This window comes from Silene latifolia, chromosome X (assembly GCF_048544455.1).
Source record: "Silene latifolia isolate original U9 population chromosome X, ASM4854445v1, whole genome shotgun sequence".
In the NCBI taxonomy this organism is placed as follows: Eukaryota; Viridiplantae; Streptophyta; class Magnoliopsida; order Caryophyllales; family Caryophyllaceae; genus Silene; species Silene latifolia.
Window position 1 is genome coordinate 15,342,491 of NC_133537.1, and position 16,543 is coordinate 15,359,033.

Consider the following 16,543-nt stretch of genomic DNA (forward strand, 5'->3'; position numbering starts at 1 on the left):
ATTTTTAGATCGATTATTTTTGGTCCGATCTTCAGTTCATAATATTTATATTTTCGATGTTAGATCAGGTCCGGACTCGGACCGATGCTCACCCGTAGTTGCAATTGTATAGCCAAATTTGATGTTGACTTTTATACGTAGTACTCCGTAAGCCCTTAAGACTTGAGCTATATGAAGAAGACGTTAACCACCGAGTGCATTATACGGAGTATGATGATTATGAATAGAGAAGTCTCTTTACATGGCCACGTCACCTATATTCGTCCACGTGTTGCTATCCTAATTCAGAAAGCGCCACGTAATCACATACTTTCCTTCATCCTAAAGCAAACAATCAAGGATTCCATTCCACTGGTTTTAATTTCCTTATATAAACCCAGGCCATCTTAATACCTCTGAGTTCCCTGTGTAACAAAATAAAAAACGTAACCATGGCAGACAATAACAAAAACAAGCAAGTAGTAATAGAAGAAGAAGTGGATCAACCAACGGCGGTGGAGGAACTGTTGATTAAGATTCCGGCCACCATGGTACACCTAATCGACAACCGCCAAAGCGTGGAGCTAGCATACGGCGACCTGGAAATAATATTGGTGCGTCAAAATGAGAGTGCAGTGGCAGTACTAGCACGTATAAGGGACCAAATCCAATGGCCTCTTACCAAGGACCAAGCCGCTCTAAAACTCGACGACTCCCACTACTTTTTCACCCTTAACAACAACAACGACACCCTCAACTACGGGGTTACAATCCCTTCGAAAGGGCAGGAAGAGTTACTAGACAGATTTGATGAGGTGTTGGAGAAGTATAGCGGGTATAAGGAGGAGAGGGTGAGTTTGGGGGTGGTGGAGGACGAGGAGAGGTGATGGTGGTGGAAAGAAGCGAGAGAGGTGGGACCCGAGGAGGTGGAGAGGGATGAGGAAAGGAGGGAGAGAATGGAGGAGAGCGCGGCAGCGTATTGGACGACGCTGGCTCCCAATGTGGAAGAGTATAGTGGGGGGATAGCGAGAATGATAGCGGCAGGGTCAGGGATGCTGGTCAAAGGGATACTCTGGTGTGGGGATGTCACAGTAGAGAGGTTGAAATGGGGTGAGGAGTTTTTAAGTACAAGGATGGGAAGTGATCATCGACGGGATGCTCAAGTAAGTCCGACGACAATGGAGAGGATTGAAAGGGTGAAGAGCATGACAATCAAGTCGGAACAATTAGCAACGGGACTACTGTCAGGTGTAATCAAGGTGTCTCAGAGAATAACAGGGACAGTTGTCAACTCTGCAGCAGGGAGAAGGTTTTTCAACATGCTTCCTGGAGAAATTGTATTAGCCTCCTTTGATGCTTACAGTAAGTTATTGTCACTACTGTACTCTCTTTAAGTTTTTACCTTGTTATCGTTAACTGAATGATTGAAGTGGTATTACATACAGATCAAGTATGGGATGCTGTAGAAGTAGCAGGAAAGAATGTGATGTCAACCTCATCACAAGTAACAACAGAATTGGTAACACAAAGGTATGGAGAGGAAGCAGCAAGGGCTACTAATCAAGGGATGAATGCAGCTGGACATGCCATTGCAACTGTTTGGACTGTCTTCAAAATTGCAAAGGCCCTCAATCCCAAATCTGCCCTTAAGCCCACTTCTCTTGCTAAAGCTGCTGTTTCCAAGCCCAAAAAACTTGCTTAGCCCAATCTACCTTTTTTTTTCTTCACTTTTTTAAAGCGTGTATCTTTCTTGTTATTCGACATTTTCCCACTTAATTTCATTAACAAGTCTGATTAATGTTGCTAATATTTCAGAGCGTATTTGTGTCAATGGCGTCTCTCTCTTTTATAGTACTCCGAATTTTTCTAATTCTTAAATTAGAGAGGTTTTATTTCTAAACACGAGAATATTTAAAGATGCTTACACATCGAGAAAAACCATTATTTACACAACATTAACAAAGTTAAGTTTTCACCGGTGGCGCTCAATTTTAGCACCACCTTCTCTCATGCACCCTTCATTATTGAGTTCCTCACTTAATATTAATGGGTACACCCATTATTATGGGGGTCATTGCATGTGAGAGGGTGGCGCCGAGATTGGGCTAAGGTGGCGCCGAGATTGGGCTAACTCATTTTCCTTTGTGGAGTCTCGGATTAAAGAAAGATGGTAAATGGGTTTTACCGTGTTAGTCTATTTTAAGATAAACTAAGATCTAAGGACACATCAAGTTGAAGGCGTTTCTTGCTTGTTGAATAGAGTTGCCTTAGGTATCCATTTCTTAAATAAGGTCCAATACCTTCCCCCTACTGGTAAGAGAATAAAAATTCTCTTAGTTTTCCCTCCAAAATGTATTTGTCTTATTAAAGGAAACAATTAAACCTTTCTTTTAATAAACTATTTATATTTTCCTTAAAATATAATTTTATTATAATTATAATTATAATTATACTCTAATCTTTTAATTAAATTCAAAATTATGATTTTTTTTCATTATAATAAAATAAAATTGGTATTAAATTATAAACTATAAGTTGCTAAATTTTTCATAATACAATAATGATTACTTTAGAAAGTAACTTAACACATCTCCCTTCTACTAAAAGAATAAGATGTCTCTCAATTTTTTCCGCTGAAGTGAAATGTTCTGTATTGGTCCTCGCACTATATCATACAAGTATTAATTATATACCATAAATAGAAGATACTATTACTAATTTTTAATTTGTAAATACACATTAATGAGATATTTTGATTTACTATACATGTGGGATTGCATTAATAATGAGGATGATATGAGAAAAATATTCTCCACTGTTGTGAAATAAAGAGAGGAGAGAATTGTTGAGAGAAGTAGAGAGAAAGTAAGGGAGACAGAACTGTATATTATTCCATCATGAGGGGTATATATACACATACAATGAGGGTAAAGTTTCCATAAGATAATACTCTCTAGAATATTCTAAGATATGGACATCCATATAATATTATACCATAATATTTCATAACACTCCCCCTTGGATGTCCATCGCTGAAGAAGATGCCTCGTTAAAAACCTTCCTAGAAAACCCCGTGGGAAAAACACTAGTGAAGGAAAAGAGTACACTAATCTTCAAACACGCATAATAAGCTGCCTCGTTAAAACCTTTCCATGGAAAACCCAGTGGGACAAAACCATGGCTAAGGAAAAAGAGTACAACGCGTGACACTCCCCCTGATGATTACATAACTTGATATATCTTGAAATAATCCATGCTTTGAGATAACTTCTCGATTGTTGAAATATAATCCATCTTCGTTGTTAACTTGATATTTTCAATTAGTATAAATTCTTGATAACTTCAATCTTCATATTTCATCGGAACTCACAATCTGGATATGATCATTTCATAATAACTCTTGGATCTTCATTTCAAATAATACCTCCATAATTATGATGGAGTTTCTCCTCAATATGTAACATAACATTATATGTCAAAAATAATTGTCATCTCAAATATAATGACGTTCATGACTATAGCGTAATAATGCGCTTATAGTGCTACCTCGTTAAAAACCTTGCTAGGAAAAACCCATTGGGACAAAAAACTTAGTCGAAGGGAAAAAGAGTGTAGCCATCATTCCTTAATCCTTGTCTTAAGAAAAATCAATCCAATAATTATTGAATAAATCATCCAATACCCTTGAGCGATTTTCTTTGCTAAACCATATATGTATGGATTGACATTTTCCATTGTAGATTTTCACTACATTATTCTAATCGTTATGGTACTTCTAGACCATAAACTAATTTCACATGCTTAGCAAAAAGCTCATTCAATATGCTCAAACTTCAGGTCGAGACAATAACTTTTCAAATAAACTCTATAGGAGTTTTGATGTTCCATTTAGGAACTAATCACGATATCTTTCAATCGTATAGTAGAGGTTTATATATCATGAGTTTTCAATAACTCAATTGATCAACCATTAACAATTGATGATCATTTATAAGAGGCTCCTACAGGGAGCTATCCTCATAGGAGTAAGATATTTCTCCTTTCCATCATTATCAATTCAAAATTATATATTATGAAACATCTGCATGCATATGATATGAAACTAAGTTCTAAATAACATATTCTAATAACAATGCAATAATAATGTATATATTAAAACTAAGATGCAATGATGAACTTACTCTCTATATGCACATGATGATGACTCAAAATGCAAACTGATCAGTTTTCTTTCCAATATTCATAATTTGGATTGACTTCAGGTCAATAACTGGATTTCTAGTCCATGAGCTCATTTATAATCATTGATTATATGTCGACAATCAAAATGGACTTAAATTTACGATCCCCATTTATAAAGTCCATAAAATATCGCGCGCAAATGTATGTAGGTTCCATAAATATATTGATATAATTTCATCACCTCTTGATGATATCAGTACTGTTTATTGATATTTGAATCTGAATATGTATGTGGTACCATTATATTCATTTAAGCCATCTATCATCCTTCAGATATCGTGTCACTTCAGGAACACTTCAAATATAGCAATTATATGTCACACCAACTGCTTGAACTTGCTATTTCACATTCATTGGAACCGTCAATTCATCTTGACTTTTATTATAATACACTTCAAGTGTATATACTTGTATTATTCTGGTAAAACATATGGTTGTATCAAATTCAAAAACCTCTACTCAATGAATTTAACGTATAACCTTCTGAACTTTTGGTTCAGTATGGGATCAATTTTGTTTTTACCAGCTTTAACTCACTTTTCTCCCCCTAAGGTGGTAAAAACTATAACCAATGTATAGTCTAAATATTTATCATAACCACCTTAGATCTCAATTTCTCATATCATCGATGAGAATTTATATGGGCATCTTTGTACAATAACAAAATATTTCTGGAAGAAATGTGTGATGCAGTTGGATTTTTAATGTGCTGATTCATAATGCCCAGTTTAAGAGATCAACGATTTTATATAAAAATCTAACCTGTAGCCACACAATATAGTGTCAATCCATACACGAACATTTAAGTTCTTTATTCAATATCGAGTAGTGTTTAGATCTCCAACATCATACATACTCAATCTCAGTGTAGTGTCTTGCCTTTAATAAAATTTCTACACGAGAGAATTTCAGCACTTATCTTTTCTTGAAGATAAATCAAGGTTTATCAAAACGGGTATAGTAAGAACCCGCATGGCTTTAATTTGTCACATCTGAATCATTTCATGTCAACTTTCTTAGTTTGCCAAAAAATACACGGCAAACTTTAATCAAAATTGGATGTATCTCAATAATTTCACTTATCACATGCCATATTTTTGTTGACTATATTTATCACGCTAATCTTATATGGTTAGTAATACTTTATCCAACCGGATAAATGATGTGACATATGACACAATATGTGTCTCATATATGTAGGCAAGACTCGTCAATATTCCAATAAGGAATATATTACTCTTTGAGTATTTTCATATGACCTTTCATGAAATATTTACTTTCATGAGATATTTTCATTTCTTTCAATGAACAAATTTTGGCTCAATAAGGCCACATAATTAAGCTCAATTAAGGCTTCTTTACTTGGCTCAATAAGGCTACATCATTAGGCTCAATTAAGGCCGCAACATTAGGCTTGTCATAACGCCATATTCTCGATCTCTGCTACAGAGAGAGTCTTTATGAGATGTCACATTCACTTCCAGGAATGAATCAAATTTCATATCTCATTATACTGTTCAACTTCAGGTGAACAAGAATCAATTCGCAAATAAATTTGCTTTTCAAAAAGACCGCTTTAAATTGAACAGCGGTTCATATATTCATAGACGTGGACTTCTGGCCACTTACACTTATACAATATGAATATATTGAATTGATGAGACGGTGTTAAATTATTACACCCCTTTAAAACTTTGAACTTCTGGCCAAAGTTATAATATGAATATATTTCTCATCTTTATAGATAAATGTTTTATAATTTGAAGTACAAAATTATATGACATATTCAAACCAGTTATTATGATAATCTTGTGATACCAAAGTAGAAAGCATTATTTTATCAACCGATAAACTTAACCCTATTAAGTCTTCCAAAGATTACTTTTTGCATATACAAATAATCCATAATATAGTAGTGGCTGTTCGATTGTTACTAACAAAACAGACGATACTTTGAAATATATTGTTATCTTGAATTCATAACATGTGCACTTCTTTCATACTTAAAGATGCGAGTCGGATTAGTTCCATGACATCAGTACGTAAACTGACAAATTAATAAAATTCATGTTTGTTTCATGCAGTATCATATATAGACAACTTTGGTATCAAAAAGACAACTTTGTTTGCTTAATGTTGATTTGATGTTAATTTGTATCGGTTTGTAATTGCATTTGCATGTTTTTGTATATAATAATTAATCAAATATTACAATTAATCAATTCTAAATCAAAAACGCAAATCAAATTGTATGAGACAATGATACACCAAGATTAAAAAAAATAGAACATGACTAACGCATACTCAAACTTATCCTAATGATATACATGCCCATCTATTAAAGTTTTAGTTCACTTTTCATTATACAATGAGCAAAATTAACATAGGTATTTTTGATAAACACTAATTTACTAGTCATATTTAAAAACAAATCTCTGTTATGGCAAACAAACGTATTCAATTCAGACTTAATATTAACCAATAAAAACACTTGCACTTGTGTAAAACATGACATCCTCGAGTAAGACATCACGTATATAACTTTTATTAACGAACATTAAAATAACGATCGAAACGTGATTAACCATTAACTATAATTCTTAAGTTTCGTATCAAAAATACGAGTCAATAATAATTGCGAGAACGTACCTGAATTAGCTAAATAATATAATAAGATCTGATATAAACCTCCTGATTATCGGATCTTGACAAACAAGTGATATTAATGCATAAAACTCACAATAGCATCAGTTATCTTCTTAAAGAACATGTTTGGGCAAGTCCTGTAGCTTTCCAATATAATTAATCAAAAGTGTGTTTCGTGCATCTCATTGTTGCCCACGTCTAAATTTGCATAATAGTTTTGGGACCAATATGTCGATGAACCGTCTTAGTATATTTTTTCTTTTTATTGTGCTCAGTCGGTTATTAAGAGACTGGTGCTGATAACGTGTTGTGAAATAAAGAGAGGAGAGAATTGTAGAGAGAAGTAGAGAGAAAGTAAGGGAGACAGAACTGTATATTATTCCATCATGAGGGGTATATATACACATATAATGAGGGTAAAGTTTCCATAAGATAATACTCTCTAAAATATCCATATAATATTATACCATAATATTTCATAACATCCACAATTTTTTTCATAGTTCTATTTCCCTTTTTTTGCTACAAAGGTACTCTACAAGTTGACTATCTCATATTGCAAATTCTCTAATTTTATTGTATATTTAAGTCATTACTTGAGGTTATTCTTTTGGTAAATGTAATTGTATAATAATATTATTTTTAATAATTACGTAATAATTTATATAATTAGTTTTAGTTAAATATCAATCTTATTTGGTGTGAAAACTATTAAATTTTCGCTCTTATCCGCTTACCAAGCTATAATATTTAACGTCTTTATATATTATTATCTAAAAAACCGCGCATTTGTGCGCGGGTTCTACACTAGTTAACTACTCCCTCCTATTCTATATATTCTTCCCTATTTCCTAAAACGGATTATTCAGGTTTTCTTCCCCTTTCTTATTTTGAAAACTTTTACTCTTATTTTATTCATTTCTCTCTCCTATCACCAAACCCCACCCAACTCTTTTCCTCATATTTTATTAGTTTCCTTAATGTTTTGGCCCCACCATTTCTTATTTAACTCATAATTATTCATCCCTCTCTCCAATTATCAAACCCCACCCAACTTTTTACTCTTATTTTATTCTTCTTCTTAATTTCCGTGCCCACAAACAAAGGGAAGAATACATAGAATTGGAGGGAGTAATAAATACGTAGTATAACACACTTTTAAAATATGTTAAAAAGTACGTGTGGCATTCCAAGTGTTAGCTTAGATTGAAGTTTTTTGGTAGCGGTGATTTTTTGGTATGATAGCCTGATAGGGTATCAGCCACTATAACCATGGGTCCGGGTTAAAATCTCAGGCCTTGTTTGGATAGGAAAAAAGGAGGGAAAGGAAGGGGAGGGGGAAAGAGGGAAGAGAAAAGAATGGAAGGGGAGGGAAGGGAGAATGGAGGAGATGATTTTCCCTCCAAATCTTGCCTATGTTGGTGGGGAAATAATTTGCCTTATAGGAGGGAAATGGAGGGATCCATTTTCCCTCCCCTCCAAATCCCTTTACCTTCATTTTACTAACCAAACGGTGGATTTCTCATCCTTCCAATTTCCTCCCCTCTCTTTCCCTCCAAATCCCTCAATCCAAACACACCCTAAGGGTGTGTTTGGATAGCAAAAGTGGAGGGAAAGAGAGGGGAGGGGGAAGGAGGGAAGAGAAAGTGAGAGAAGGGAAGGGGAGGGGGAATGGGGAGTGAGTGTTTGGATACAATTTCCCTCCAAATCTTGCCTATTGTGGAGAGATTTTGATTAGGCTTGGGGGAGGAAAATTGAATCCCTCCAAATCACTCCCCCTCCATTTTTCTCCACCCTTATTTGCTATCCAAACAAGGGATTTTAAATCCCCTACTCTCCCTCCCTTTCCTTTCCCTCCAAATCTTTCAATCCAAACACACCCTAAGTGAAATATTAGCGCGAGCTAAAGGCATGTAGTGTACTGTGTTTACACTTTAAGCTAGAAGGACAAGGGGACATGTCACTGTAGACCTGGCAAAACGGGTCACTCGGGTCGGGTTCGGGTCGGGTCAGTTTGGGTCGGGTCATTTCGGGTCTTTCACATATTTCGGGCCGGGTTGGGTCGGGTTGGGTCGCTTTCGGGTTTCGGGTCAATTTCGGGTGACCTATTGTCGGGTCATTTCGGGTCGAGTCATTTTCGGGTATGGGTCATTTTGAGGCGGGTTGCTTTTGAGTTAATGGCTAAGCACTTAAGTTAGTATTATTTTGATTAAGAAATACTATTTTGCAAATTTAACTATTTATTAGAGACTATTGTAACCAATGAAACTTTATTTTGACATATATAATATTTATATGACTTAGTACTAATCGCTTCAGGTCATTTTGGGTCACTTCAAGTCATTTGGGACCGGGTCAATTATGAGTCGGGTCTTTTCAGGTTGTGTCACCTCGAGTCGGGTCAACATTGGGTCAGACAATGTTCGGGTCGGGTCTGGGTCGGGTCAATTCGGGTTTCGGGTTGTATTCGGGTTAAGCAAGTTCGGGTCATTTTCGGGTCTCGGGTCAGCCTTTTCGGGTCGGGTCATTCGGGTCTGACCCATTTTGCCAGGTCTACATGTCAGTATATAAAACCGATTTTAAGACACTAATTATAAGTTTAAGCTTAAATTTATGGTGCAACGATTTCTTCCTAACAATAGGGAATTCCTTTTATATATCTACGTCAGAACAAATGGTAGATTGTTTGGATGTATGTGCATGTCAACGTATGCAAATATGCTAAGGTAAGATTTAGGTACTAATGAGATTAGGTAGTTTCATCACACCGCAATGCAATGCTCAACTTTTTGGCGGTTTGTCAAAAAAAAAAAAAACTTTTTGGCGGTTAAACATAAGGAGGATCAGTTGATGTTGCTCCAAAGTCCAAACCGGGGTATTTTGGTCTAAAATAATAAGTCGGGATTTTGTAACTATTTTACCGTCAAATATGACTGTTATTGAAAAATAAGTTATCATAAGCTGTAACATTCGCCGTATCATTGTGGTTATATTTAAACATAAAATGATCACATATCTCCGTCTGAAGTTTCAGACGAAATGTAACCGTTGAAACAAGAATTTGCGCTAAATAAAATATTATAAAAATTTAGGTGGTGACGTGGTGTAAGTGTTCCTTCCTCGTGTGAAGGACACGAGAATTTTTCCTCCAGTTAATGTATGTTTTACGGAAGGAGCATGACCTGTGTTTTATTATGATGACCAGGCAGCATTCACTTTCCCTCTAAACAGTCTCACCAAATCGCATGTAGAAGCATTTCCTTTCTTTACGTCAAAAGCCTATAAAAGGATCAGCTCTGTTGCTTCACCCAACTCCCATTAATTTAGCTTTTCAATCATCATAACAAGAAAATCAAAATCAATTTAAATCACAAACTACATACCCACTTTGTTTACAAAATCTCGAGTTGCTTGTTGGTAATATAATTGAGGATGGGGAGGCCCCCTTGTTGTGAAAAGACTCCCACAAACAAAGGACCATGGACAAAAGAAGAGGATGATAAGTTGATTGCATACAAAAAAGCTCATGGAGAGGGTAGTTGGGGTTCTCTTCCAAAGGCAGTTGGTCTTTTACGTTCTGGCAAGAGTTGCAGGCTTCGTTGGATTAATTACTTGAGACCCGACATAAAGAGAGGCAAGTTCACTGAACAAGAAGTTGAGCTAATCATCGAATTCCATAGCCTTCTTGGTAACAAGTCAGTTTCTAATATTTGTTGAATATTTGTTGAATCTTTTCTATCCTTAACACTTAAAACTATAATAATCAACAATTAATTATTTTTCAGATGGTCCTTAATAGCAGCGAGGTTACCCGGTAGAACTGATAATGACATTAAAAATTATTGGAACACCCACGTCAAAAGAAAGTTTTTAAACAGAGGAATTGACCCTCTTACTCGTAAACCTCTCTGTCAACTCCCTTCTCATCCAGATTTTTCAACAACAACCAACAATGCGGCGGCAACGACAACAACAAAGACACACTCATTTTCAGCACCAATTACAAGAATAAAAAAAGAAGAAATCTTGGAAATTCAAAAGCCAAAGCTGGAGAGATGCCCAGATTTGAACCTTGATTTGAGAATCAGTCCTCCATATCAACAAAATTCAGCCACAAGGATTTGCTTTACTCAGAGTCCGGGGCTTCAAACTAGCCAGAATTGCAATTGCACCCAAGACATTGTTGCCAATAATAATAACAGTAATAATGCTACTGCCATTTATTATGATTTCTTAGGCTTGGAGGACTAACGGTGCAATGGAACATAAGAGGTTTGGAGATGAATGATAATGCTACTGCCTACTGCCATTTGTTATGATTTCTTAGGCTTGAGACTAATAGTACAATGGAACATGGAGGTTTGGAGATGTAGTGAACAAAATCTAATCATCTTATTAATTTATGATTGTTAACATTAATTTTGCCAAGCTTGGATAAAGAGAGACTAAGGACTTGGGAATGCTGTGTTGAATAATGTCTTTCATGATTAACAAACGACGGTCCAAGTATCAACTATGAGCATCCTTCAACTATTCTATTGTTAAGACCAAACATCCTTAGAAAAAAAAGTGTTAAAAAATAAGTTGTACGAAGTATCTAGCTTAAAAAAGTGTCCTCATGCTAAAAATAAATTTGATTGTAGTAAATTTAAAGTATAATTACATTTTTCAATTCAAAGTAACTACTTGAAAAAAAATAAGTACGGTACAATTTAAACCAATTCATTTTGATCCAAATTTGCCTCCAAAACACATTTTCACTTAAAAAAAAATTATGGATGCTGTCAATTTGCTTCCTAAACACTCGTCAAGAATCCCTAGCACCTAATGATGGAGTTTAGAGAATTACGAAGACGTTTTTTTAAGTTACGAATTACGTGATTATTTACGATTCATGAATACAACTTATATACTAGAGTACAAGGCTACGATTCTAGGGTTACATAATTATAGAATAAGGAAATCGAGATATACACAAGATACAGAAAATATACGACGCTAGAACTAGGAAATATATACCATAAACGACCTAGCTAAATATATTACAATAACTAGAATTAGGAAGAAGATATATTCTTTATACGCTCCCGTAAGTTGGACGGTCGTAACGTAAGTCCAAACCTGGAAGCCAGAAGAAGAAAGCGATCTTTGAAGAACAGTTTAGTAAGCGTATCAGCAAGTTGAGCATCATATGTGGAACACGGATAGTACGTAGCTAGACTCGCTCACGAACAGAATAAAATCCATGCGCAACGTGTTTCAAAAGGGTATTAGATTGGCGGAGTAATGGGACGCACCAACATTGTCATAGAATAAATTGTGGGGACGGATGACCAAGTCGGGGATGCGTGATGCCAAGTAGCCAGAGGCGTCGTGTTGATCGTGTAGGCAGTCGGGGGAGGAGGTGTCGAAATGTGCTTAAGTTGACAGTTTCAGCCGATTTTTCAAAAATAGAGTGTTTATTTGTGACGGTCTTTTCTGAGGTTGTTGGAGGGTCAAAAGAAAACGAAAATCCGAGTTCTCGGATGTTTTGGAATTTTGAGACTGCAAATTTTGTGAATATGAGAATATTTGGGGTCCTAGATGGTCCTAACTGGTGCTAAAACGATCGAGGAGGCTGCTGGTCATAACCTTTGTTTTTGTGAAAACATGGGGCATGTTTCGTGGTGTTTTGGCGTGAGGCTTTGGCTCGGTTTCCTAGAGTTTTAAACTAGGTTTGTAGGCGAGAATGGGAGGTCTCGAACTGGGTTATAGCACGGTCGTCGAATGATGGTACCATGGTGGTTGTGAATGGTGACGATTGATGACGGGGTCGGGATTTTAGTGGAGGTGCGAAGTATGGCCTGTTTCGATTCCGTTTATGCGTGTGATGCAGGGGAGACTCGTGGTGGTGTGAACAAGGAGCAGCGATGGCTGTCGTTTCTGAGGTCGAGTGACGGGCATATGCGTGTGATGCAGGGGAGACTGTTTGGTATCTTTATTAGGTAATATCCATGTGAGTAGATAAAATAACATAACATATTGCTTCTCCCTATGCATTCTGTTTTTGTCATATCTACCTCATATGAGTAATACTTGACCCGTAACAAGCTTGCGATGAATATACCCGTCACATAAGAAATTACACCAATTCTCATTTGTGACGGGTACTATTCCGTCACAAACATTATTCACATTTGCGACGGGCCAAATGTGACAAGTTTATGAGAAAATGTGACCATTTTTTTAAAAGTAACATTTTATGAACAATACTTGAGTGGTTACATTTTATCAAAAAGTGGTCACATTTGCCCCTCCCAAATTGTGACCGTCACGAGAGAGAATTGCTGAAGAAATTATTATATACTTTCTTTCCAACCTTGTGGACTTGTGGTGCAACTTGCCTACTAAGTAGGCAAGATAGGTAGTGTTAACTAAGGATGTGTGATAGTAAAAGATGGGAAGTTGAATGACCCTACTTTTTTGTTAACTGCATTTTGCTAAAAAAGGAGCATTCCTTTACCACTACCACTCTACCACGCTCCACACTTGCTCTTTTTTCCTCCATCTAATTTCCACTTGTTGAAAACTACTTGTTCCTATATCTCCCAATCCTTTATTAACAAATTTGGTACCCATAATTATCTCTCAGAGCATGTATAATAGAGAGAATTTACTCTTTTCTTAGCACCCTCTCTCATCTAAGAGGGGGTCCTCTCTATTATGAAACAAAATAGATCATCCTCTTAGATAGAGGAAGTACTCCATTTCCTCTAAAATTAGAGGAAGAAGAATTTTGGCTCTTTTGCCAACTATCCAATTACATTTTTCCATTTTTAATATTTACATTTTTTTTTCTTTTAATATAAGTTAAAATATAATTAAAATGGTAGAGGATGGATAAGAGGATCCTCTCTATTGTCAAAAATATATAACAAGAGCATGACCATAGTGGAAATAAATGTGAGTCATAGAGAAAATGATGTGTTAAAAATGAAAGGGTATAAGAAAAATAAGAGGATAATAATGTACTCTTTATTGTACATACTCTTATCCTCTATCCTTTAAAGTTTGGGTTGTTAGAGCAAGTCCAATAGTTTGACTTAGGTACTTGCTTGCAATTTTAAAAAATTGCAAACTAGTAACCAAACCATTGAGAATGTCCATATATATTAGCTTTGTTAATTAAGCTACTAGATTCCTTAACCTAGTTGCTTGAATTTACTTAAATGGACCTACTATAAGGAAACAACCAATAAAAAGTTAATATCTTAAAATGTGGGTCCAATCTGGCTAGTGAAAAATTAAGGCAAACCATTGGAATGCATTGTTAGCTCAAAATTTTTGTAACTTCAAATTTCGTATGGCAAAGGTAAGCTAGTAGGTACTAGCTACCATTGGACTTGCTCTTAGTGTTTCAAATTCTTTTCTATATACTCTTTGTATTCCAATTATTTGTTTACCTCTTTTAATTATTTGTGAGGGATTTTCTAATCAAAGATCAAAAGTGGCATTTGTCCCCTTAATTTTGTTCGAATAGTGAATTAGGCCCTTAAATTTTAATTGTAGCAATCAAGCCCTTTAACTATAGTTAAAAGTGAAATTAAACTTCTTATTTGATTTTTTAGGAAACTCCACAAAAAATCATTTTATTATCTAATTAATCAATTACAAAATTTATTTTTTATAACCTCACAACTTTTATACAATATATAATTGTAAAGCGAGGTTATTTTTTTTATATAATTTTACAATTGTTAGACAATTTATTATGAATATAAAATAGTTCATAAGATTTTACCATATTTTTATTTTGTTTATTATAGATGAATGTAAAATTATTGTTTATGTAATACTACGGTTTTATGAGTCTGTGGGTACTCTATCGAGTGAGGCTTACTCTGTCGAGTAAGTGTGTTTTGTATACGAAACAGTAGTCTGCCCGTAGGGTACTCGATCGGGTATGCTTGGCACTCGATCGAGTAAGGAGCACTCGATCGAGTAACGGACTTACTCGATCGAGTAAGTGGTTTTACGGGTGATATTTGACGGGTTTTGTTAATAATGCGGGAATGGTATAAAAGGCTTTCGTCACTTTTCTCAAAACACTTTTACAACCTAAAAACTTTCAAGAGAATAATTGGAGTTACGTCGAATCATCCTCGCCGCATTATTAGCAATTCCCGGAGTTAGGAGTGTCGGATTTCGTCATTCTTTATACCTTTGTGATCCTTGCGTCGAGGGTAAGCTTTACATATAACTTTTATATTGTTTTGTTAATCTTGGTTAAACCCTAATTGGGTGATTTGAGGGTTTTATGATTGTATGGTTAAGGTAGTAATTGTATTAATGTATGTATAGGAGGAGGGTTCGTAGAAGAGAGGTTTTGAGACAGCTGCTAGATCGTCCGATTCTGTGTTGCATTCCAGGTAGGGTTTTCCCTACTCAGTATTAATTACATGATGTGTATGGTGGTTTCATTGTGATTGTTGATTAAGTATATTGTTGGTGATTGTGACGGTTGTTGGTTATATTGTTGATTGTATAACTGTCTGTGATATTTGGGGCGCGTCCCTTACTGAGTGGAGTCACTTGCGGGTGTGGCTTCACGCCCTTGGTTCGCCTCCTGTGGAACCCGCCACAGGAGGGATGCGCACATTAAAGAAACTTGGGTTATTCGCTCAGTGATTGATGAGCGGGGATTTGGTGGGTACGGCTGCGGTCCCCCACTGGCGGTGTGGAGTACGTGTTGCGATGGGTACTCTGGCAGGACTACACACTTTAGTGTGTAGTCAGTTGTGTGGAGATTGATTATGGAGACTGAGGTTTGATGTGACGATTGAGCTATTTGGCATTTGTTTTATTGTGATTTGTATTGTGTAATTAGTACTGACCCCGCTGTTTGTTTTGTAAAACTGTGGTGATCCATTCAGGGATGGTGAGCAGTTGTTGAGCAGGTTTGATATGATGCATTTGGGCTAGCTGGGATGAGTCATCACTTGACAATTAGAAGAGTCTTCCGCTGTGTCAGACGATGTCCTTAGTTGTTCAGTTTTGTTAGTAGACAGTTTTTGTTTTGGATTGTATTTCTTTTAACAGTTTTGAGTTGGAACATGTAATCACTTAAACAGTATTTTACCTTTTTAAAGTACGTTTCTTCATTGTCTTATGATTATCATTGCCTCGGGTAACCGAGATGGTGACGTTCCTATACCTGAGTGGTCCTGGTAAGACACTTGGAGTATGAGGGTGTCACAAAGTGGTATCAAAGAGACGATCCTGAAACCTGTAACCAATGAATCTAATGAATATAGGGATTTAAATTAAAATGAACCCGGGGTAGAAGTTGTAGGAGCTAATGCAAAGGCTTCGGAGACGTCCTAAAGTCGCGAACTCGCCCTACAATTTTGAACCGATCACATGGGGTACGTGTCGGGATCGTATGTGTTATCTTCTTGTTTGAATATTTATATAGTAACGTGTGGTGTGGAACGGTGGATATGTGAATGTGGAGGATATGAGGTATGGAGTAAAAAGCTAAGATAGATTGTCATCAAAAGAAGGTTTCTCTGAGAGGTCCTAAGGGGTTTAACGTGTCTTATCGTGGGTTTGTTGTCAAACCCAAAGTTAAGTTGATTGCAGCAGTGACCTTGAAGTCCTATCTGAGGAAGGGGTGCCCGGTGATCTTGTGCCATGT

At 36.1% G+C, this 16,543-nt stretch overlaps 1 protein-coding gene and 1 pseudogene across 1 annotated transcript; both read left to right on the plus strand.

The window, feature by feature from the left end:
• Nucleotides 1-421: 421 nt before the first annotated feature.
• On the plus strand, nucleotides 422-1,733 carry LOC141621248 (protein EARLY-RESPONSIVE TO DEHYDRATION 7, chloroplastic-like; annotated as a pseudogene).
• An 8,356-nt stretch (nucleotides 1,734-10,089) lies between these two features.
• Nucleotides 10,090-11,381, plus strand: LOC141621249 (myb-related protein 308-like). Its single transcript, XM_074437891.1, has 2 exons — nucleotides 10,090-10,562; nucleotides 10,653-11,381. The coding sequence occupies exons 1-2, from the start codon at nucleotides 10,300-10,302 to the stop codon at nucleotides 11,116-11,118; spliced, it is 729 nt and encodes a 242-aa protein (XP_074293992.1). The 5' UTR covers nucleotides 10,090-10,299; the 3' UTR covers nucleotides 11,119-11,381.
• The last annotated feature ends 5,162 nt before the right edge of the window (nucleotides 11,382-16,543 follow it).